Genomic DNA, 25837 nt, shown 5'->3' with positions numbered 1-25837 from the left:
AGGAGGGACAGACCCTCAGCAAGAAGACCCAAAGCAGCGTTTTCCCACCAGTACCTCTGCCCAAAAATTGTACAGGTGACTCAGCTGTTTGCAGAGCATCCAGCTACCAACCTGCTGGAAACTTCAGGGGTTAGATGTGAGGGTAGGGAGGGGATCCCAAAGCAGGGAGTCTCCCAGAGCGATGCCCTGTGTTCACCTTTCCAGACTCGTGTTTGGCTGGTCCCTGGTACGGCCCTGTGGAGCCTCACTGCCACCTGGTACAACACTGGCCAGCTCAGAATGGGCTTCCAGCTGTCCCCAGGACCTGCTGACACAAATATCTTCCTCCAGCTGTGGTCGCATTGATGTTTCCTTTAGCTGAGAGCCAAGCCCCCTGCCCACAGCAGCGCCTTCAGTTCAGATGTCCACCTCCTGCTCATTTCCCATGGGATATTTCTGGATGCTTCTGCCTTCTGCAGGAGGCTCTCCTCTCCCCAGCGAGCCCACAGCTGCCCCTCCTTTCCCACACATCAACAGATGACTCTCAACATCCAGGCATTAGCAGCATCATTCCTGATGGCTTCGGTGGAGACAGGCTTTTCCCCAAGGAACCTGCTCCATCAGCCACCAGAGCTACTCAAATGTCATTTTCACCCAGCAGATACAACAGGTATTATTACTTGTTTGCTTTCAGTGTCAAAAAGGAGCTACTCAATGTCTCTTTGCCACAACTTTCTGACAAAAAAATCTTAAATTAAAAAAAACCCCAAGGTAAAAGCTTTTGAGTCTATAGTAAAGCAAACAAATGCTTATGTCTTAGCAACAGCTCCTTGCCTATATTGTGTTGGTGGTAGTTCAAGAAGCAGATCTTTGCAGGAGACTAAAGCACCAGGTACAGCCAGCATTTAATTCCAGCAGCTCAGGACAGAGAGCTACAAAATCTCACTGCAATGTTTAATTTCTTCTTGAAGGAAAGCAGAACTAGCTCCCTAAAAAGCCAGATTTTCTCTTTTTTTTTTTTTTTTTTTTTTATGGGCCCCTTAAACACAATAGTAGGAATAGCGCTGGATTAAATGAAATTTGTTCTCTTAATAAAATAAATATTTCCTTTTTAAGACAACCTAACCTACAGAGCCCAGAGTAGCACTGGTTCCATACTAGACATGAATTTGCACAAGGAGGACAGCTGGGATGCTGAGCACTTCATGGCTGTCCATCAGCTTGATACCTGCACCTGAATTAAAATTGAACAGGGAAGTTTCCTCTGATTTGGTATGGTAGCTGCAGCCACCATAAGGTACAAGTGGGCATCTCTCAGATGAAGAACCACCAGGGCTCAGCTGTGCCTTCTTGTTGTTTTCTTTTAAATAACATTTTTATAATGAAGTCTGATTACATTGATGCCTTTATTCATTTATTTCTGCAGGAAAGCCAGTGGTAATTAACTCGCACCACAGCCTGCAATTTGCATGTTAAAGTTTACAATCATCCTGCCACGGGGCCATAATGAGCACCATTTTACAAGGGGAATTTAGTAATTGAGGGTTTGTTTTGCTCATGGCTCGCTGCAAAACCCGGGTGAGGCTTTTTGTGCCTGGGTCTGCTCTGCGTCAGGCAGGGAACAAAACCCGCCAGGATGGCTCCAGGGGAGTGACAGCAGATCCATTTGCCATCCTGCCTCCTCAGTGACAGCCTGCCAGCACAACCAGACCCAGGCACAGGTACATCAACAGACTGGCAGTGAATTCAGGGTGAAACACACCTTCAGAGGGGGCTGTTTGAGCCAGGGCTCCTCTGGGACCAAACACATGGCTTTTTGTCCTGCATCCTGTTGAATTTACTGGATGAACACCCCTCTCCCGAGGGACCTTGGAGGTCTCCTCCTTGTGCTCCTCCAAGTACCTCCCTGGCCTTTGCCAGGCCCATCTGCAGCTCCTCTGCTGATGATGTGAAAGATGTTAGAAAGCCTCTTCTAAACTACTGCAAACAAAACCATGCAAGGGATGAAAAACAATTAGCCATGTGTCAGTGTCTGATATATTTGCATTGTTTAGACAGAGTAGTTAATCACTGGCAAGACCACAACACGTGGTGTGAATCTGGATTATAGCTAATACATATCAAGCAGAAGGTTATTAGTTACATCTAAAGGCACTATTTGATATTATTGTTATTGAGAAAGTGAATGCAATTAATTACATCACAATGTCCTTGCAAGATTCCTGTGGCAATACCATGCAAAGAGCTGTTTGCTTTTAGATTCCTTTTTCCTTTTGTTCAGACAGAAGCTAATTCAGGCAAGCAAAAGGCATCAGCAGCCAAGATTCTGTTCCCATTAACACTCCTGGAGCCTTGAGTGGTACTGGAGGGGTCAGCGAGGGTCTGCATTTTTGTAAGGGGTATTAAATATAGGGTAAACTTTTCATTTTTGTAAAATAGTTGGTCTGCTGAAATGTCACTTCTTCCCTTGGGCTGGGAATTAGCAAAGGACAGTCTCCATGTGGTCTCCAGAAAGGACTTCTGAGGGAAGGAATTTGATCCCAGATTTAATTAGAGGTGCAATATTTCCAAGTGCTCCCTCTCTGAAATGTCTCTTACCTATAGGAAAGAAAAGCTTAGGGCACTTCCTTTTTATTTAAAAAGGCAATTGTATTAATTCAGCAGAATTTTGCATTGCAATTGCAATGGCTTTGACAGTTTAGTTCCCTGAAAATTGCAATAAAGCCTTCGTTACGCTACATTTTGTCCCCATTTGTCTTGTATACCATTGCCTTGCCTTTGGCACAATCAAAATAATCTTAAAAATACTGCCATAAATGGATTGACTTTGACCTTCTGAGTATCTTGTCAATAAAATAAAAATGATAAATGTGTTTCAGAGTGCCACTGGCGTAATATTAAAGCAGAGTTACAATCTGAAAAGTGACATTTGAAAAATTAGGTTGTGGGGAGGGGTCTCATTCTCTGTCAACGGCGCCACATAAATAATCTCTATTTACAGAGAAAAGAGGTGGTTTTGCTAACTGCCAGTATGTGCAATTCCTGTGATGTGGCCCCTGCCCCTTACATCATCATTAGCAATTAAAGATTACTGCAGCAAGAAATTAGCTGAGCCTTCTGTTGCTGAGCACAGAGCAGAGCAGCTCCACCTCAGTCCCCTCCTGTGCCCACTGCAGCGCTGGCGTGGGGAAAAGGGACCTGGCCTCATCAAGAAACGGCTCAGATAACCAAGAAAAGGCCATTTTTGCTCAGCTCTTTGCAGATAAACGGCTTCTAACAGAACCACCACAAGGCTTCTTTTTGTTAGGTGAGAAGAAAAGAATTGAATATTCTGTAAAATTCAAGAAATGTACGAAAATAAACAGGGCATGTGAGTAAACAAACACATGTCAAGGGGCAGCAGGTTTGATTCAGACTCTGAGATGCACACACACAAGCCCTGATGTGCTTGGCTTTATGCCAAGCTCAAGTGAGTCTGACCTGTGGCTTCAATATTTTCAAGCCTAAGCTGAGCTGATTTCTCAAAACCCTTTACTGCTGTTTTCATACAATTTCTCTTTTTTTTTTGTCTTCTCAACACTTGTTCTGAATCTTCTCAGCACATATTTAAAAGCATGTGAAGTGCACTTTGTACTCGAGCATCAGTTTATATCATGATTAAATAATTCATGCATGTAATAAATTAAATTAAAACCCCGCGTACTTTCAAAGGTCACAAGGCTTTGGAACCTCAAAACACTACTTGATTTCTGACGAGGAGACACTCAAATGTTAATCCCTAAAATTAGGCTGAAATCATGTTAAAAGGTGAAGGGGTTTGGTCCTGATTCAGATATGATGAAAATCTTTATAACTAAAATATTTATGTTACTAAGCTTGCACCTTTATATAGTTAAAACTGGATTTGTTCGCCTTGAAAATTATCCCAATCCTAAAATGAATTGGAATATAAAAGGATTTAGGATTGTCTTGGTTTGAAAAGACAGGTGTCTGCTAAGGAAGGCAGGAGCCTTACTTCACATGGAAAATGTAAACTCCCTCCATCCAAATTATTATAATTTTGAAATTAAGGGGCTCTCAGGCAAAGATATGGGAATAGGAATAACTGTTCTCTACTAGGACAATTAAAAATATAAATGAAATAGTACAAAAAAGAAAACAAACCACTGCCACAGTCAGTTCAGGAGCTGACACTGTGTGTGTCAGGGTGGTGGCACAGTCCCATTCCATGGTGGCTCAGCCCTCCTGCAGGGTGGTGGCACAGTCCCATTCCATGGTGGTCCTGCACAAGGGGGGAGTTTTCCTCTGGAGCTCCAGGGCTGCTGGAGATGGGCCTGCTCTCCCTCTGGGAATGCAGGGCAGGAGAAAGCTGCTCCTCTGGGAATGCAGTGGGCAAAGGCTGCTGTGCTGTTCCAGGGTCAGATTGTATCCAGGTGGGAATGCTTGGCTCCTCCCCTGGGCAGAGCATCTCCCAATGGGATGATGGAATTTTATCAGCCATGCAGGGACACTCACTGGCCCATTAACAGAAGATAATTAAAAATTAATGGCCCATGAACAAAAGGTATTTCCTAGAGGGAGGATTGGTTGTGGAAGAGATAAAGAAAACTGCCCAATGAACAAAAGATAACTGCCCCACCTCTAAGAGACAGGAACAGAATACACACCCCCATTTCCAATCTCAGACAAGCTATCAGCAGCGTCCAGCGGAATTAAAGTGATTAACTAATTACTCATTGCCCTCTCCCTCCTCCCCAGCTCCCGAGTGCTGGCCGGGGGGGCACCGCATCCTCCGGGACCCCCGCAGGAGCACCAGCTTCGACTCCCTGGAGCTGCAGCGAGCGGCCAGCCCGGACCTGCTGTGTGACCATTCCCTGCCCCCGGCATGGTACCGCCTCAAGCTGGGCCAGCGGCCCGTGGAAATGCCCACCCGGTGTGTCGAGGTCAGCAGAACCTGAGCTCTGCCCCTGGGCGGCTGGAATAAACCCTCAGGGCGGGTTTTCCTCCCCATCCCTCCCTGTGCTGTCCTAGACTCTGTATCCAGTGGGGGAATTATGATTGAATTATGATGATAATAATAATAATGATTGCAAGAATAACGGCAACAACAATAAAAACTACAGCAACAAAACCACCACCATCACCATCAAAACCAGCAATACTGTTGCTATTTTATGAAAATCCTTTGCTAGGATTTTTGTCTTATTCCAGCTGAGAAGCCTCAGAAAAGAAATGTAAACAATAACTATCTGATGATGGTGGAATGTAGTCTGGAAGTTGTTTACCAACAGGTGCATCTTTGATTAGTCTATGTGAGTTGTCTCAATTTAATGACTAATGATGGTCCAGCTGCGTCAGACTCTCTGAGAGTCACAGGTTTTTATTATTCATTCCTTTCCTTTCTAGCTTTCTGATAGATCCTTTCTCTTTATTCTTTTTAGTATCATTTTAGTATAGCAATATAATATAATATCAACTTTCTGAAATATGCAGTCAAGATTCTCATCTCTTCCCTCGTCCTGGAGACCCTCAAACACAACCACATTTAGTGAACCCCAAGTGTGTGGCACACAATACCACTGTCACATGCAAGGGCACCAGTCAGAGACCAGGATCCCTATGGAGCAGCCAATATTTAACCAGGTTAGGGAATGTTCCAGCATAAAACCAGGTGTTTTCCAACTCCACAGAGAGATTTTTAGTAAACCATGTATGTCACCTCAAGCTGTGCTTTTTCCAAGCAACTGTATGGCTTTAAGAATGCATTCTGCAATCTGACTCTTCTCTCATATAAATTATTATGAGTTAGAGGTTTTTTCTGATTAAATGAGAAGGGAGAAATCAGAAAAAAATATTTAAAGTGATCTTTGGGGAAACTGAAGGAAAAACTACAGTTGAATCTCTTCCTGCATTGAATCAATTCTCACATTCTTTAGTTTCATAAGTATGCTAATGGCTTTGTGGAGCAAAAAACCCTCCACCATTCTCTATAAAAGAGACAAAACAATAATTATCTGGTTTTATCTGTGTTTAATATGTATGACAATAATGTTTAACTTGCAATCATTGTTGCCAGAGCAACTTGAGCCCCTCACTAAAGTCACTGTCACCTCAAATATCCCAACTGCAGGAGGTTAGCATAATTTCAAACATAAAGTTAAACAAAATTATTCAGAAAATAATAAACTAATTACCATAAATTACTTAAAAGATGAAATACTCAACCTAGAGTGTGAGGATGTTTGGTATTGGGTGATTATACTCTAGCTGGAGAACCCTCTCAAAATTAGCAAAAACATTTTATATCTATTCAAACTGGACCTGTGAACTCACCACAAATTAAGTTTGTCTTAATAATTTAACATTTAGTGAAATGTTAAGAGATAGTTGTTATTTCTGTAGAATTTATAACACTTTGCATATATAAACTATAAATTTTATTGACATTAATAAATTGGTAGGATTATTATTGAAAAATTAAGTTCATAGCATCCTCAAATATCCCAATGTACTGTGAAGTTTTCCAGGTTGCTCTATAAGTGTACATCCATATTCTATAATATTATTTAATTTTTCATTACATTTCAGCAGTTCTCAGTGTGTAGCAGTGCTCAGCTGCATGAGATTGCTTTCTAACAATGCATGCTTTGTTTCTTTTAATCTCTTCTCTGGAGTTTTTCATTCAGGTTTGTGAAGGTATATTCATTAGTTTAGTTTCTTATCTTGTAACATAATTCTTGCCATTGGTTTCTTCATTATCCTCTGAATGACAGTAAATCTCTGCTTCGCCATGCTGATGAAGGATTACATCTGTTAGATGTCAAAACTGAAAGGATACACTTCTTTTAGATCTTCACCTTCTAAATCTGCCTCTACATTCTATCTCTTCCACTTAATTAAATCATTGTTTGATTTGGTTTTCCATTTAATTTCAGCAAAACCTCTGGAACAAAATAATTTAAATTAATAACAGTGCAGCTTCCACTCCTTAATAAGCAGTTATTATTGGACATTCCAGTCTGGCTGGAGCGAGCTGATTTTAATTAAAAAAAGTCAAAGACAAAACCCTGAACAGATAGAAGAGAAAAGAGACCAAATAAAGCCTGACAATACAGCTGCAGAATTAAAAAGTACATTACTCCAGCACCTTGTAAAATATATACCCAGTGATATTGTGTTGATACTGGCCAGATACAATTAGCTGCTTATCGATGGATGAGATTAACTTCTTAATTCAGAGTGCTGGTGGGTAAGGATTCCTGTCACCCAGCTGAGCTCAGGAGGGATTTAAGCCATAAAGGAGATTTGGAGCGTGGGAGGACAAATGGCACGTGCTGGGGGACATGAGGGAGGGGAGCTCCCACAGCCTGACTCCTCCAGACAGCCTCTCAGTGCCTGTGCTCCCAATCCTGCCATGAAGTAAACCTCCACGATAAAAATATGTCCCTGTCTGCACGTTGTTTCATAAGCACAGGGAGTGTGAGGTTCAACAGAGAGGAGAAGGAGGGCACACACAGGGCTTGTGAGAGCCCCAGGATGCAGCCCTGCCACAGCTCAGGGGCACAGAAAACTTTGCAATGAAAAACGAGCAGCAGCTCTTAAGGGGCTGCTTCTCATCCACTCATTTAATTTAAAAAAAGGGGGGAAAAAAGGGAAAAAAGACAGAAGAAAACACCAGAAGCTACAAAGTGAAAAAAAAAAACAAAGAAGAAGAAAAACCCAAAAAGCTTTTATGTCAGAGAAAGTGAAAATATTAATTGCATCCCTGGACTTGCCATCCCTTGAATCCAACTGCTGTCCATAAACTTATTCCTCCAGCAAAATGTTTTTGATTGAAAGAGCTTTCCAATTTAGGCTTTGCCTGCTGAATTTCTCAGGGCAGGTAACAAATGATCCTGACCTTCCTCCCTCTATTTCTTCCTTGCCTTTCCCCCTATGCTCCCAAAGGAGGCACAGCAATTACCAGATCCTGAACATCCACTCCTGGCCACAGCCACTTCCCAATCCAAAAATATATTGTAGTAGAAGTCCAATAAAAATTTGCAAATTTTGGATCCTCAGGTGTTGAGGCTGCTACTACGGATCATGTTTTCTTCAAAAAGAACTGCCAGATCTTCTGTGAAAGGCAAAAACTTTGAATGGAAAAAATATAGTGAAGCTTTTACTAAGATTAAAGCAGTATATTAAGAAGCAAGAAACAATGCACAGACATGGCCAGACCATAGTAAAATGACCTTCAGAGGAAGAACCAAAGATGGAAAAATTAAAACTCAACAGAAAATCTATTAAAAATACAGAGAAGTACTTAACAGGCAATATGGGAAAACATACATCAATGGGAGAAATTCCAGCTTTTGAATTCAAATAATGCAGGGTATATGCATACAGCTGGATTCGTGTACATATGGGCAAGCCCCATGGGAGGCACAAACATTAAAAAGAAATGTAAGGGAACATCACACACTAATGTTATTGAAGTTCTGCTCCACAGTCAGATAAAATATCAATCTGTGGATTACAGCAGAGCAGTGCACGCTGCTGCCTGTAATGCAAATTCAAATGCCACACCACACTCATAGCAGAGCCAGAAATGGGCTGAAAATTCTCTTCTTCCTGTGGAGAAGTTCCACTGGCCCCAGGTGCTTGTCCTCACCAGCAGCTGAATGTCTTTTTCTGGAGGGAATGGCAGGAAAGGGGAATAATTTCATTTTTGCACATTAACAATGTCCAGCAACCCCTGGTTCAGAGACTCCTGAGCTCAGACACGGGTTGTTCAATTTTCTTGTGAGGGCAAGAGGAGGGGCAGACACAGATCTCTGCTTTGTGGTGACAGTGACAGGACCCGAGATTGTGTCAGGCCTGAGATTGTGTCAGGTGAGGCTTAGGCTGGATATTAGAAAAAGGTTCTTTCCCCAGAGGTGGTGGGGCAGTGAACAGGCTCCCCAGGGAAGGGTCTCAGCTCCAAGAACTGCAAGGAAGTGATCCACAGATCTTGAAAGAGCTCAGAAGTGTTTGAACAATGCCCTCAGGCACTTGGTGTGACTCTTGGGATTGTCCTGTGCAGGGCCAGGATTTGGATTTGATGATCCTTGTGGGTCCCTTCCAGCCCCACTGATTCTGTGATTTAAATAAATTTCTTTCCCATGAGCCAGCCCCATAACTGCAATTTTTTGGCACACACTATTCTGTAGCAAGATTTTCTACAAGCTACTTATGGATATGAGACTCTGTTTGATAAATGTCCAATAATACCTGCCTGTGATGGGGTATCAAGATAACTTCCAGTACCCTTCCCCAGAAATTTCATCCTCTAAATGAGCAAAACCCTCTCCAAATCTGAGCATGCTGTAAATTCATGTACAACAGTAAATGTGCACATAAATGGAGGACATGTTATGCAGTAAGGGTTGGTATTTTCTCAATAGTTCCATTTTTAGCACTATAGGTTTACTTTTTTACATGTATACGAGGATCAAACACAGGTTTAAATGCTAATCTTTGGTCTGTAAAGCAAGGTCGTGTTCAAGCATGGCGAGTCTAACCTGCTTATAATGCTTAATATTCGGTCCCTAGAGGAGATTTATTTTTCCATACTTAGCTTCATTCCCTCCTCCTTAACCTCTTCTAGAACATTTTATACTCACAATCAAAACACAGTACCTCAGCTGCATGCCATTAATTTATTACTTTGTTTCAATTATTATTTTGCTCTGAATCCAACCCCACTTTGATTTGCAATTGTTCTATGAATTTAAAAGCAAGTGACACTTTCAAGGTATTATTTAATCTGTAATTCTTTCTTGAGCACTTATGTGAATATTCCCAATCATAATGCTAGGTATGAAGAGCCTTTGTTTTTCTTGCTTGTTTTTCAGACATGCAAAAGCCCTTCTGTACAAACTACAATTAAGCCTTTATTGTTCAGAGGCATGTGCTTAAAAGAAAAACAAGACAAGCACCAGTTTAATTGCTGCTACAGATATTCCTGACGTAAACTGATTTCTGCAGAGTTTGGCCCCAATCTGAAATAAAAATTAAAAAACCAAACTTATTTACTTTAACTAACTACAAAGAAATATATATATAAAAAAAAAGCTAAAGTAAAGTTTTGAGTGGATAGCAGATGCAAAATCATAATGCTTTAACTGCCAACCAGCAGCGCACCAAAAAGCCTTCCATCTCCATCCAACTAAAACAATGCATTCCTCACATATGGTGCTACTTATTTTTAACAGCATAATTTCAGCAGTACCCAAGTGACAAGAACAATCGAGCTTGATTTCTTTGTGCAATTATGAAGAACCACAGTGTCCAATCAATCAAACTGGTTGATACTCCAAACCCCAAGCAAATGGTAGGAGACATCATTGGATTAAACAGTAATGGCTCGTTCCCTTGTTTTGGCAAAGGGAGAAAATGGGTTTTTTATTGTTTAGGTTTTCTAAATTGGATTATTTAAATTATTAGCTGGTGCCTAATTATGAATCAAAAATACTTAATGAATGCTTACCTGCCACACAGAGGTGTTGCAAAGATTAGTTGGGTAAGGTTTATAAAATGCTTTGAAGATTAAAAACACCCCTTAATTATGATTGGATAAAGTATGGAAAGATACTAAAGAAGGCTGCCAACAGCCTGAAGTGTCCCTTCTGTGCTGGAGAAGTTCTCCTTTGTGCAAGCTGTGTCACTGGACACCTGAACCTGTGGAGTTTGCTCTCCTGTAGAGGCAGCTGTGTAATTCCTCCCTCCTTTTGGAAATGCTGCTGAGTGGGGCTGTGAGATCCCACATCTCTCCAGCATCCTTAGAGCAGCAGTGACTGCAGGCATTGCAGGTAAATTCTCTGTTTTAAATGCCAATCATTTGCTACCTCTGTATTCAATTTTCTGGTTACTCTCCCAAATGACAGCTACAAAATTCAATGCAAATCATGCCACAGTGGGGACTTGAAAATTTTGGCTCTTTGAAGCCTCTTCTCCTAGATTGTTCTTCTAAGTTTCTTTGCTTTTTTGTTTTCTTTGGTTTTTTTGGGGTTTTTTTGTGTGTTTTTTTTTGTTGTTGTTGTTGTTGTTGTGGGTTTTTTTTTTGTTTTGTTTGTTTTGTTTTGTTTTGCTTTGTTGTTTTTTTTTTTTTTTTTTTTGGTTTTTTTTTTTTTTTTTTTTTTTTTTTTTTTTTTTTTTTTTTTTTTTTTTTTTTTTTTTTTTTTTTTTTTTTCTGTTCTTATCTCTACTGCTGCTTGAACACATGAATATACATTTGCCCTTGCCTTCCCAGGTCTGTCTTCTAATTCACAGAGGCCTCATGCAGCAAATCCTTTCGGCTAGTATGTGGCAACTTGCCTGACTCAGAAGGACCACATGCAGCTCATAAGAGAAAATAAATTCATGTGTGTCATATAGCTGCCAGGAAAACAGAAACACTTGATTTATACCAAAATCCTTCCTTGGCCAGCCTGTTATCCTGTGTCACAGTTTGTTGCAATGACTTGCTGTCTCACAGTCTGATTTTTTTACCCTCGTAAGGGTTGGTCATTGCTTGTAATTTGTGCATGTTACATAACAAACTGTCTCTCAAGTGGTGTCAGTGCAAGATTGGCCAGGGTAAATGTAGGAGATCCCCGTGGGGGTTTATCAGAAAGCTGCATTCTGACATCAGTGATGCCAATCCACACTTTCTCCAGCACTGAAATGGCTCACAGACTTCTGGTGAGGATAAAAACAGAGGGGGAAAATCACCATCCACCTCTTCCAGCATTTCAGTTTTTCCTCTGTGTGTTAACAAGAGATCCAGGCCCACTTTTATGTATGGATCACTTTCTGTCTTTTTTCACAGCCAGAATGCATTCACATCTATTTATCTGCATGGCCCCCAGCACAGCAGAGAGGTGGGTGTCTCATTAATGAATTATCTTCCCAGCACTGCTGCAAGGCACCGAAGGCTACTACCATCTCAGCCACCTCCACCTCTGGTTGAGAGATAAGAAAGTGAGGTACACAGAGAGTCAGTGATTTGTTATTTGCCCAAGGTCAAGCAGCCAGAGAAACTGAGGCACTGTGTGTGCCTGGCCAGAGGCAGCCCAGCAGCTGCACTCCCAGCAGAGCAGCACTGACGTGTTGGTACCAGTTACATTGGCAAAAGCAGCATGAGATGGATGCTGTAGCTCATTTTAAGCAAAAAAAAGTTCCTTTACAGAGAATTATAAGAGTATTTTTTTTTTCCCAGTTGGGATGAGTAGTTTGTGCTGTGTCTCCTCACCAAACCCTTTCCTCCAAGACTCTCTGAGTTTGCACACATCCATTGAAATCCAGTGCTCACTCATCCCTGCTGCTCTGCTCCCCATAACTTATTCTTCCAGCTTGTGTGGCTCCAAACACCTCCAAGGTGAACTCACTAATGCCTGCATTTTAGTGCAATTTCAAAAAGAATGTTCCAGTCCAGCAATCTTTACTTAAACAAGCAGAGGCACTGAAGTTTGTGGTTTCCTTGTGTAAGAGGAAATTCAGGCTGCAGGTATCACACCCAGATGAGGATGAAGCAGAGACCACAGAGCTTCAGTTTCCATCCCTCTCTCTTCTCCCATGCTGCTTCCCTGGATGTTGTTTTTTCCACTCTCCCAGGTCATTACAAGTGTATGCTCATGAGCACGTTCTGGAAACATGCTTCTCCACACCATATCTTGCACTCTAGGTCAGAAGTTGACCAGGATGCAATAAATTCCCATCATCTGTATTTTTTACCAGCACAGAAAACATCCGAGTCCCTTCAAGCTGTAAATAAACAAACAGAAAGAACCTCTTTAAACTTACACACAACGTGGCTTTTAAAGAAAGCAGGGGAAGGGATTGGTCTAAAATTCCACCTAGAAGAATTTTCATTTTGGCCCTTTTTCTCCTTTGTTTGCACAGTGCTGGAAGGCTGCTCCTCCCCAGGGAGCTGCTGCACTGTGTGAGCTCCAGTGCCACCTGCAAGACCACCAGGACACCAAACAGGGAAGGCAGGGTCAGCCTCTCTGCTCAGCTGCTGCCACTTTTCAGGAGGAAAAAAACCCCAACAGCCTTGGACAATTGCAGTGGTGTCTCTCTGGAATCCTAGTTTTCAGAAGGCTGGCAATAACCAGCTCCAAATGGAAATCAGACTGTGTCATGCCATGTCACAGTGCTGATTGTTTTTCAACTACCCTTGCTTTCCTGGGTGTGCACCCCTTCTCCCCTGCCCCTGCTTCCTGGCTTGAATAGCTCCCAGGTACAACTCAAACTGCAGGAGGGAACTGGTGCGTGACTTAATAAATTTATCCTTTGACTTTCACTGCTTCCCCTGCTGTCACAAATAACTTTCAATCTTGAAAGTGAAGCAGCAAACCTGGGCCAATGGAAAAAATGATGGTGGGTCTTGTGTTTGGGTGTTTTTTTGGTTGGTTTTTTTTTTTTTTTTTTTTCCCCCAATGTGATTTATAGCCAAACACTCACACTGGGAGGAATCACGTTCCCCAAGCTGGTCTAGTAGAGATGGTTCACTGTCACTGGCTGCAGAAATGCAAAGTGACAGCAGCAGTCACACTCTGCTGAATATGACTGATATCTGAGAGCAAATTATTGTCAGTATTTGGTAATAGTTTCCAAACTTTAGCTCAAATACCTCTGTGCTTTGCATATTGGCAAATGCTAGGTAATGGTGCAGAAAAATGAGTCACCATTGTAATTGGCTTTGTATATTTAATAAGGCCCTGATTACACCTAATCTCCTCACTGAGGTGCTTAAATTAAAGGCAGCTTTAGAGAACCATGTTCCTTTAGTCAGGGGAGAGAGCCTGACAGGTACAGAGGGCAACTCAGATCTGAGATTCCTGAACACACATCCCTAAGTTGGGAAATGGAAATCAGTCTCTCCTGGCCATGACTCAACATGCTGTCATTTAAACCATTTAAGAGCAACGCCTTCTGCTTTGGGATTTTCTGTATTCAGGGAATTTGTTAATAGATAAAAGCCCAAAAGCAAAAATAAAATAAAAATAACAAATTAGAAAGTTAAGTCAGGCATATCCTGCACATATGTTTTGTCCGTCCTTCATGTGTGTCTCTCTTCAAGAATGAGGGAGAGGTACAGGTCCCACAGACGTGCCCAGCGTGTGCTGGAAGGGCAGGAGCTGTCAGGAGCAGTGAGCTGGTCTGGGGGCAGGTGATCTAGCCTGCTTTCATGCTTTCATCCTCTTCATACAAGCCAACCAAAACCAAAGGAAAATACTTTGGAATCCTGTTATTGTGTCCTTTAAGCGTTTTATCTGTGTAGAACCACCTCTCAAAACCGAGCAAGACATTTTCATCCCCACCTACACAGCTTTTTCACTGACCCTCCAGGTTCACGCAGGCTCTTGGGTTTTAGTGGTCTCCACTTTCAGGAAAGGGAATGAAATCTTCTGATTTCACTGAGGACTATTTGGGCAAGCTTTGGTCCATTTCCCTGCACTTCTTGTTGTCCCTTTCACTTTTATTGTTTTCACCTGCTTTCAGAATTTTTCCTTTCTAATTTAACATTTCATTTCTTTAGGTTCTTCTCTCTCTTTGTTTACCTTCATTCTCTGATTTCAGGATTTTAATTGGAGTCATTTTGGCAAGTTTTAGTCCTTTTCACTGCCCCTCATTTCATCTCAGTCCATTTGGTTGTAGTCACTCCATTTCCAAATTTTCTGGGTTTTTTTCAATTGCATTTTATTTGAGCATATCAAAATATATCAATTTGATCATATCAAATGCTTCTTTACAGAGTGTTTGTTAGACTTTGTTCTCTGATTCCACGATTCCATTCCTTTTCCTGAAAGGAATCTTACCACACTTGCCATAAACATCTCCTTTTGTGTGCGCCCTCAGATGAACAAATGTGGGACACAAGCTCCAGTGTGGCTGTCGCTGAAGTCTGAATCCCTGCCAGCTCCTGGGGAGAGCAAGAGGCTGACGGGCTGTGCCACCTGGCAGGGTTTTGGGGGCACCAGGGACTGCTGCCTGTTCCGGATCCCCGTGGCCGTCAGGAACTGCGGCGCTTTCTTTGTCTATCTCCTGCAGCCCACGCCAGGATGCATGGGCTACTGTGCAGAAGGTGAGGACCAGCAAAGTATTTATCAACAAGATTGCTCGTGCCTCTCAGGCTGGGTGTTCAGACGCCCCGGTGCTGCAGTGTGCGTCGCGGTGACCTTGCGAGTCAAGCGTCACTCCCGCTAAGGCACGGAGCGTGTAGGAAATAAATCAGTGGCACTCCAAGGTGTTCCTGAAGAATAGCTCCTATTACCAGTGCAAAATGTAATCTGGTGTGTATTGCTGAAGCGTTCTGTGCTTGGTTACAGCTCACGTGTAACCTTTCCCACTGTCTTTGGCTCCACTTTGGCTTGGAGTGGCAAAGCGAGTGAGCAGAGGAATCTCAGCTGCACCCAGGCACCGTATCCAGGAGACTGTCTCTAAGGCCTCTCCTTATCTTTAACAATGCAGTATCCCCCCTCAAAAAAGGTAATTCTGAAACTCTGCAAGGAGAAAAAAAAAAACAAAAAACCCCGAACCAAACTGATAACATCTTTTTCATGACATTTATATAATTGTTCTCATCAGAAATAATTTTCAGCCTACTACGAGAGATGTAACCCCTGTTCGGTAGCTAGGAAACAAAGGGAAAGCAGAAAGCAATTGCTCATTCAGTTAAACCTCCTGAACTTTGGAACACAGCCAGGTGCATATAGATTTCACCAGAAAACATGCTCCTTTCTCAAAATGAAAAAATTACCTTTATACTTTCCTTTTAGTGTTTTTGGACAGAAACGTGACACTGAGAAACTAGGGTTATCAGCTTTTCAATTGGGCAAAATCCAAGCTTAAATAAATTTTAAAGAGAAAGATAACTATTTTCTTATCTTTATCAATATTTTAACATTCCTACTTGAAGAAGAGGAAGGAAGAAAGGCTCAAAGGACATGAGATTAATTCAGTATTTGAAATAAAAAAAAATCCATTAAAATAAATGAAACCAATTCTTACTCAGAAATTACTTTTTAACTGAATAGTCATTTTTTCAGTTTAAGCTTGGTTTTTTTATAAACTATAAGATTTCCACTAGTCTTGTTCAAAGAATTTTTTTGCCAATACATTTTGGGTGAATAACTTTGTCCTATTTGATGACTTACACCTGTTCAGTGATGTAAAGCCACCTGCATTTCTAAGGTAAGAAAGCTTATCCCTTCCCATCTATCCCAATCTCATTTTCAGTGAGGTCCATTCTTTCAGAGTCTTTCATTCCTGCAGGATGTTTTTGCAGTCTCATGCATTGGATGGAAAAAACCACAAATCTGGAGGTTTTTTTACTGGGTTTTTTTACCTCATGGCTTAAATTCAGCTGTAAATATTGCACCACTAGAGGTTCAGCTGGGTCCAGCTGCCATGGCTTTGTGTCAGGGTCAATTCCCCAGCCCCTTCTGCTGGGGGTTCAGGAGCAGGACAGCAATCAGCGCTTCTGAGCTGCAAAACAAACTGAATTTAAAACTCCAGAACTTGGCAGAAAAGACACAGCTGGGAAAAGCAGAGTTCGTGCTTGCAATTCCACTCACATCCTCCCCCAAGCTGATCACCTAACTCTGTCCTTCTGGGATAATTTCCTACACACAGTCATGATGTGAGCCACGGTTTGAGGCAGCTTCTCTAAGAAATGAAATACAGAAGGGTATAAACAACTGGTCCTTATTCATCTTTTAAGTAACTTGTTTCTCACCTCTTGCTGTTTGCCCTGGACAGATGTTAACACATTGGTTCTCTGTTCTGCTGAAACAGCTTCATATTTTATTCTCTTGGGTTCTCACATATTATATTTTCTACACTTGTCCGAAAAAGTTACTTAATTTATCCTTTCGAAGCATCTGAACCAGCTTCATGTTTTGTTTGAGTCTGGGTCTCTAGAGATGAAAAACATCCCCTTACACTATTATACCTCTCTGTGTTTCTACTTTCTAAGGGAGTTTAACAGGAACAAATGTTTCAGACTTCATTACTTGTTGATGCCTACAGAAAGCAAGCTGTATTTTTAGAGCAATAGCATTATTCTGGGCAGAGGGAGACTATATTGAGCAGACCTAGCCTAGATACATCCTAAAACAGCCTGGAAAGGATGTTCACAGCAAGGCAATAGAGGCTGGCTGCTTTCTGGGAGTCAGTTTACCTCTGCAACATAGTGATTTCTCATATCTCTCCTGTGCTTATTGCAAAACTTGGATCAAAAGGCTGTGCTCCAGGGAAATGCAAAGCTGAGGACCTTTGCCAGAGTAATTAATTTGTATTAATCTGAGTGCTTAATTTCAATAATGTTTTTCTCACTACAAAATTAAAAAAAAAAAACAACAACAAAAAGAACCACATTGAAAACCAGCAGGTCAGATGGTATAACAGCAATAGGTAGTCAGGATACAATTAGCAATTTTTGCATTTGGTATGAAACACACCTTCTTGCTTGCATGGTTACTAATTAAGTCACAGGAAGATAAAATGTAGTGCTTCTCCCATGTTTAATTGCATTGACATCTTATTAGGTGAACAACTGTAACATCAAAATAACATTTTGTGCCACATCCCTCTTTTGTTTCCCTTTTCCAGACAAGCCCACAAGCCTGGCTTTGCGTCCGGCCATCACTCCCGAGCTCGTGCAAGGCCGAGTCCACCTGAAGTGCAGCTACAGCCCCCCTGCCCCTGAGCCCCCAGTGCAGTTCAGGGTGCTCTGGTCTCGCCTCTCCAGCCCTGGAAAGAGGGAGCAGATCCACCAGGAGACAACCCCGCAGCCGTTTTCCCACGTGGAGATGGACGGCGCGAATCTCCTCCTGGGAGACACGGTAACGCCACGCGCCTTCAGCGGCACAGGTCACACACCCACGGGGATCAAACCTCCTTCCTGAACCTCTGTTGTGCTTCCATTAATGCTGCTCCTCGCTCCCTGTGCTTAGAGCTACTGCCCAAAAAAGATCTGAGATTGTTTCACGGCAAGATTATTTAATAACATTAACCGGGTTCAGGACCTGTAAAATTTCTGTGAATTGCAGTGGGTTCTTGGAAGGTATTTTACCACATTCTAAAGGCAAATTGAATACTTGCAGTTACAGTACACCTTGAATGCTGTGAGGTTTGTATAAGTGGTGGGTACATGTGCCTGAGCCAATTTTTCTTAGTACTTTTTGTATCTTGAGGCAGTGAGATTTTGCAGCAGAGGCAGGCTTAGCTGCAGGCACTCAGTAATTTTTATATCCATGGACCAGAGACACAATAACATCTTTTCACAGGAAAAAAAAAAAATTATACATTTTAAAAGAGAGGGAGATTCATTTTATGGGTTTTTTTTTCATGTTGTTCTGCTTCTCTGATTCCAAATTCCTGGTTCAATAGCATACTGAAAGATAGAGTTCATTACAAAACAATCTTTAAGAAGTATATTTGATGGCTTACACAGCAACAATGATCTGCTCTCAACAACAACAACAAAACAGAAACCAATACAGATGTGGGAAAAAAATTGACTTGTGTATGAATTCATGGCCTTTTATAGTACAGAAACAAGACTTTTAAATTTAAATTAGGTTCATAACTTTTACAGGCAGAGGGACATTAGTGATGCTACAGCAAACAGAATAAATAGGGATAATGTCCTGGTGTTAAGAGTAGGTTAGAAATAGTGTTGGTATTTTGCAGCTCTTCTTTGAGATCATGGAATCATGGAATGCCAGCCCAAACAGAGGGTTCGAGGTTCATCTGGTCTAAATTTTCTTGGCAAAAGCATAGTCTAGACAAGACAGCCCAGCAGCCTTTCCTGCTGACCCTGAAGTGTCCAATGTAGGGAAATCCACCACTGCTGAGATTATTCCAATGGATAACTTCCCATTGTGAAAAAAAAATATTTTTGTGTTGAATCGGAATTTTTCTTCATCTTGTCCATGTTACTACTTGTAAAAAGGGACCCTCCATCTTCTTTGAATCCACTCTAAAAGCTGGAACGTGGTTATGAGGTTTCCCCTAAGCCTCCTTTTATCAAGGCTGAATGAACCCTGTTCTCTCAACCTTTCATCACATGGCAGCTCCCCAGACACTGGCTCATCTTTGTGGCCCTTCTCTGAACCCTCTCCAGGCTGCCCACATGTTTTTGTGTAGTGGTGACCCAAACTGAACACAATATTCCAGATGTGGCCTGAGAAATGCTGACTGAGATAATGATTTCTTTAGCCCAGTTCAGAATCTGACTGATGATGCCCTCACATGTTATAAAATGAGGCAAATAATTCTGCCAGTTTAAGACAAGTTTGTGCTATGAAGAGATATTCTCATCAAAATTATTTCACTTGCAATCATTTCAAATCTTGTTTTAACAATCCTGAGGGATTCAGGGGAAATATGGTTCTGTTAACAAGTAGCATTGCCAAATCTTTATAAGACTATTTTTATTGTATTAAGTTTCCAGTAAGCCCTTCTTTGTCCTCTGCTGAAACTACGTGTTTAATTTAGTGGGTTTAGTGAGACTAAAGCATTCTCTTCCTTGTTAGGCTTCTTTAAAGGCCTTCATGGCCTATTAGACTAATTGTAATTATCCATAAATCATCAGAGGTGAAAACCAAGCAATGAAGCTGCAGCTGAGAATTCAGTTTTACAAAATAAAGATTTTAAAAAAGCATTTCACTGTTTGCCATCCCAGTCTGGGTGTCTAACAGGAGTCAAAAGGGAGAAGACTCTCACCTCCAGCGCTGCAAATCTGAAGAAATCTAGCATTTGTAGGGCTACCCTAGAGGAAAGGGGATGCCACTAAAAGGGGACTCAAACCCTGGCACCAAACTCCACCACACAGAGGCAATGGGTAACTCTCACCTGCCCAAGAAAGTTGCAGAGGAAAGAATATTCTCTCAGGCACCACTGAAGGGAGGCCAGGTTCAACTGATAAAAGCTATATAAGAGAGGAGACAATAAACCAGGAGCACTTTCCAGTAATTTTCCCCTTCTCCATGCAGAGCCCAGTGGCAGCATCCCCAAAGCTGTGCACTGCCAGGGTGCACAAGGGGAATTCAAGGCAGAATTTGTCTCCCAGGACAGAAAATTTGAACCATTTGGAAAACTACTTGCCTTTTTTGAACCTTTTTAACTCATAACCTCTACTTGCACAGTAACCTGCATTTGGTTCCACACATTCATGGCCTGAAATCAGCATCTTCTCTGTTCCTTTCTTGACAAAAAAAAAAAAAAAACACAGCCAAGCAAGATGATTTTTTTTACATCACTTTTTGGGTGGTTGATGTCAATGCTGTTCTTTGTAAAAACATCTCCAGGTAATAGGTCACTCACATAATGGAATAGCTATTGATATATTTTAATACGCAGTCAAACCTTAGAGAAGAGTTGAGATTTACCAGCCAACGTTCCTGAACTTGTATTGACTAAACAGCCAGTTATTTTTTAATAGCCATCATGTGTCCTTTCTTCCCCCCATCTTTGGGTTCCAATTTTGTTATTTCAGACAGTAATGCTGGCAGCATAATGTTCATGAAACTATTGCAGTCTTAAATAAATCTATAACATGCCACTATTTCTCTATAAGCTCTGAAAGAAGCCTACTCCATCTGATATGAAAATCCTGGCATTCCTAAGCCTTATTTATGTGATAGTGACAGAGGTCATTTCATTCCTCGAGGCACAGCCATCTATAAATTATAGCAGCACACTGTGAGTAATGAGTTATGCTAAGAAAGAAAGGTGTTTAGAAGAAAACTGTGCAGATTTTGCTCAGCACAGCAATCCAAAAGTTCACACGGCGAGGAGCAATTGTCACCCTACATAAACCATGGTGCTCGTTGTAAAACAAGAATGTTTAAGCAAAACCAGCCTTTCTGAGCTCTGTGATAGAAGCAGCTCTGTGGCTGCTTTTCATGGCACTCTCCAACAGAAGGAGGTTATGCCCAGCCAAAAAGACAGCAAATTATTGCCTCAATATATAAAATAACTATTTTTTCTCTCACAAGGGAAAAAGCGTGAAATTTCATAGAGTGGTTTGGATTGGAAGAGAGCCCAAAGATCACCCAGTTCCAATCGCCCTCCAAGGGCAGGGACACTTTCTGCTAGGCCAGGTTGCTCCAAGTCCCATCCCAGCTGGCCTTAAACACCTCCAGTGATGAAGCAAGAGATCTTACAGTCCTGTTGTTCTTGGTGCTGAAGAAAGCCAGTCTTGCAGAGCACTTACACTTCATCTCTCAAGGAAAATAGGATTTTTGTCTTATTGCCAGCACTTCTAAGAGATGCCCCATCTCAGCCCAGGGGAGAGAAGCAGCTCATTCCAGATGATGGATTCACTGCATTTATTGCAGTTAGACAGAAAATCCTGGGCATATGGGCTCATAAATGTTAAATCATATTAATTCTGTACCTATAGAAATACTCAAGCACTTAGAAGGCCATCTTGAGGGCTTGCCCCTTCTCCTCTCCCAGAAATAGTAAGGTTTCATCCTACAGACCCCCAGTCAGCACTGGCTCTCAGCATCTCCCCTTTGGGGTCACTTCATGTTCTTGGCTCAGCTCTCACTGACTCAGACTCTGCCACTGCCCAGTTCAGAGGTCTGCACCAGCATCTGAACTCCAAAGTGACAAAGTGGCATTTCCCCATCTTAAGTACTAATCCACTCCCAGCCACTGGATTTGTCAAAATCAACAACAGGAATAGGAAGACCTGCCTGTTTGTAGGTCACAGCTGAGTTTACAATTTCTTCCTCAACCTTCAGGTAGAAAATGAGAAGCATACCCGCAGAAACAGAACTCTAGGTGAACTTGAACAGAGATTTTAAAGCAGAAAGGGTCAGAGAGATGATGAGCAAAACTCTGCAGATGATAAAACACCTTCCTATTACCCTGGGAAAATTTCCTTCCTTAGCAGAATAATGACCCAGAGTCAGCTTCCCCACACTGCCTGGCCATTTGACTCCTGGGAAGAGCTGCCTTCCTCCTGTACAGCCAGCAGAAAGTGAGCAGAGCTGGGCTACCCACAGTGCCAGGTCACACAGCTGCACCTGCTCCCTCCTTCCCACAGCCAACAGCCCCTCACAGGGAGTGATTTGTGTTCTAAAGCTGCAAGGTCTAGTTCATTAATTAAATCAAAGACAGACTCTCCCTGCTTTCCCCTTCCTGCTAACCCTTCTGGAAAGCCTTCCCAGAGACTTTGTTCCTACCTCTTTCTGCAAATACCTACAGCCAGATCATTTTCTCAAGCTAATGAGAACTATTTTTCTTTTCTTCCTGCTTCCCTAGAAATGTCATCCCTCAGTTCTGCTCATCCTTTGCTCTTTTCATCAAGGCTGTAAACCACAGCTCCCTCCCACATGCCCTCCCAGCTCCCGGCAGGGCTTCTAACCCCAGCCCATTAGTGTTTACTGGAGAAGGCAATGGCAGCTGCACTGCCCCACAGCCATCAGGACACACCTTTCACCTGGCCTGGTGGTTCCCTGCCCAGCCTCCACCTCCAATCCAGGAGTGTCACTCTGAGCCCTGCAGCCCCAGCCTGCTCTGCCACGGGTGATACACCCACAGGAGGCTGGATCCAACCCCAGGGTTAGCATGCATCCCCAGACTGCCCTGCTGAGGGAATGGCCAGCAGCAGGTGACCCTAAAGGGCTCCTTATGGGGACAAGGGAGCTCCCCACAGCTGCCTTTGTCAACTGAACCCCTGCATGAGCACAGGCAGAGAGGCTGATGGAGAGGAGCCAGGGCAAAGCTGGATCTGGTGGCAAACGCCCCCATCCTTGCCCCAGCCTGGACTACCCACACCACATTCAGAACTGGTTAAGGGGAAAGGTGAAATTGAAGATATTATTGTCATCAAAACGAGGAGAAAAAACTGATTTGGAGGAAACCTGAATTCTGAAAGCTATAGGGGGAAATACCCACATTTTAATGTGCAAGTTATTACAGAGAAATTTTCTGGGGATGGTGACAGGTCCTAGGATTAGAATATTCTCCTAAATTGTTTCACAGAACTAACTGATTCTCACCAAATTAATGACTGACTTCTGCTTTTAGCTAAAGAAGCTGCTCATGGGGTTCATGTCAAAATGGGCACAACTCTGTTTGAGTCCATGGAAGGGGGGAATCTGCTCCAACACACAGGAAAGGAGACACTTCTTATCTAAAAGAGCCTTTTTTGATAAGAATTTTGTGCCTAGAAGAAATTTTTCTGCCCCATGGGATGTTTTGCCAGCGCACAGGGAAAAGAAAGCATCCCATGTTAAGAAGCAATCCAGTCATCCTGTCCAAGGGCACCTGTCCCTTTAAAAGAGACAATGAAAAAATAGAATTTGACTTTTTTTTAACAGATCCAATGAGTCTGCGGAAAAATACTTCCTAACTTGTCACGGCCATCAGCATACTGCTGTCAGTGGTGCTTTTATCTCTTTGCTTTAAAAAGGCTGCATCCTGAGATGGGTGTAGGGGGGGAAGAGAAAAAGAGAAAGAAAAAGTTGATCACTGAAGTGCAGAAAAAAGAGTTAGTATTTAGCTGAAGGCAAAAAAAAACCTCTTCCTTGGGATGACTATCATAATTATGTGACAAACTGTCAACCTGTAGTTCAGTATCTGATGAACATATCTGCTGATTGTGAGATGTGCACCCAACAAGAGTGGGAATTATATAAAAGACAGAAATAAAATGTAAATTGTGATGGCTGTCCATACATTTTGAATTTTTAAAGTTTGTGCTGACCTCCAAAAGCACTGAAGATTGAGCTGGGATGGACTGATAGTCCACAGATATCTCTGTGTATCATTAGGGAGTAATTTTTTATTTGAGTGTTTGGCACTTTATCTATAGAATATACCTCTAAAATAGATATGAGAGGAAATACGACGAGGCTGGGTTCTGGTATCTGCCAGAATATCACTTTGGGGAAGATCACCAGCCCATCCTCTGTCAGTTCTGGGCATCCCTGTGCCCATCCCTGGCAGCTGCAGCTCCCTCCCGGGCACAAACACTGCTCGTGCTGAGCTCAGAGGGAATCTCAGCGTGAATATTTTTGGTTAAAAGCACTGAAGCCAAAAGTGCAAACAGCCCAGTGAGAGCAAATACATCATCTGCAATGCAGGTGCATGTGATCTGCTCAATGAGCTCTGCAAGGGGGTCAGTGCTGTTTGTTTTTGGTAGGGGGAATATGCATTATCTGAACCCTTTCTCTGTTGCCACCACCTTGCCAGATCCTGGTTTTGCAGTCTCTCCCTGTGGCAGCAGCAGGAGAAGCTGCAGGAGCATGATCAACACTCACTCTCTGCCTTCCTAGCAGAAGCACTGTTTTGAAAAGTCTGTAAGCTGAACACGAGCCTTTAGGGAAGGATTGGAGATAATAAATATCTAATGATAACAGGGGCTTATTATCTTGAGGAGAAACAACTTGCTCCCCTTCAGAGGCAAGCTGGATAACTATGAAATATCTAAGGAATTTTAACTGCAAAGTGTCTCTGTGAGGTGAGATCTGTCTGTTTTTCCCCCCAGTACACCCAGTATGACCTCAAGGCTTCCATCTTGTTAATGTAACAAATGACACCATTTTCACTGGGCCAAACTGTCTGGAGCTGTCTGCAAGAGAGTGAGAAAAATTGTGAAGGTAAAACCATCCCAAAAGGCACATAAGCCTGGGACTGAGCTGAACTGGAAATAATCCACTTGAAGAGCACAGAAAACACTTGTTTTTCCCCACAGCCCTACAAACGACCCTGTATTGCTGGTGGGGAATTTCCACTGGGCACAAATGAGGTAGGAAATAGGATTGTTCAGTTTGGAGGAAACTCACGACTTGATGGTAATGAGGAGGGACTTTTAGGGTGCTAAAATAAACATTGCAGGCTGTTCTGCAGCTCATGAGCACATGAATCTGGGAATATCCTGGTGTAGAACCTTCTTTGCAGGTAGCGGTCATGAGGGTCGTGCCTGAGCCAGCAGGTGAGAGCTACAAGCACCAGCATGGCCAGTGAGTGATGCTGGAAAATCCATCCAAAGGCATTTGTTATAATGCAAAATAAATTGGATTGGTCCAGTTCTCCCTTGTGGGTTACTTGAGGCTTAAAAAAGGCAGCAGCTATAAATATGTCATCTGAGTATCTGGAATTTGATTTAATATGTCACAATCTGTTACTTCATTTCCAAGAAGACTTAAAAAAATATTCAGAACTACAGCTTCAGAGTCCATTGTCATTTGCTTTAAGGAAAATTTCTGTATTTTAATCTTATGATCCTAGAAATGATTTTGCAATTTGGTTTTTCTGAAACCAATGAAACATTAAGTTAGCAGATGGTGTGCAGGCTCAGCAGAGATAAAAGTTGTGTGGCTGTGCTAGGAATACAACACAAGTGTCCTGGTACATTGTGTTTGGAGGAGTTTTTTATTTGGGTGAATTTTCTTTTTTTTTTTTTTTTTAATACAATATAAACCCTGTAGGCATATCTGCATCATCTCTTATAAAACCATAAGGAAAAAAAGAAGCTTCTCTTATTGCTGACACAGTTTCTGAGACTGGATGACTGTCAAATCAAATTTAAATTTTAAAATAAAATGCTTACAAACGTGGTACAGAGGGAAGATGCTTGATCCAGTGGACAGACTGGAATCTGGGATCCCAAGAGCAAATGTCTGAATTCTGACAGTGACATCTATGAACAATGTAGTTTTTCCTTAGTAAAATGAGTCAAAATCACAAACCAGAGTGTTTAAAGAAAGAAGAAAAACACATTGTAAGAAGAAGAAAACACATCATAAGGATAAAGTGTTATTAATTGTTGAGACAAAAGCCATACTTCTTTGCTTATTAAATGCATCAAAAATTCTTCCAAATCTCAAAA

The 25837-nt window shown here is 42.1% G+C and overlaps 1 protein-coding gene across 1 annotated transcript in view; it reads left to right on the top strand.

Annotated features, from left to right (window-relative positions):
- Positions 1–25837, top strand: part of LOC121336300 (von Willebrand factor D and EGF domain-containing protein-like) — a 165807-nt gene that overhangs the window by 32246 nt on the left and 107724 nt on the right. The window contains 3 exon segments of the mRNA XM_041405320.1: positions 4738–4922; positions 14842–15067; positions 17596–17828. Coding sequence (XP_041261254.1) covers positions 4738–4922; positions 14842–15067; positions 17596–17828 — 644 coding nt within the window.

Source organism: Onychostruthus taczanowskii, unplaced genomic scaffold (assembly GCF_017590055.1).
Source record: "Onychostruthus taczanowskii isolate IOZ18803 unplaced genomic scaffold, ASM1759005v1 scaffold10, whole genome shotgun sequence".
NCBI lineage: Eukaryota > Metazoa > Chordata > Aves > Passeriformes > Passeridae > Onychostruthus > Onychostruthus taczanowskii.
This window is presented reverse-complemented; position numbering and strand designations above follow the sequence as displayed.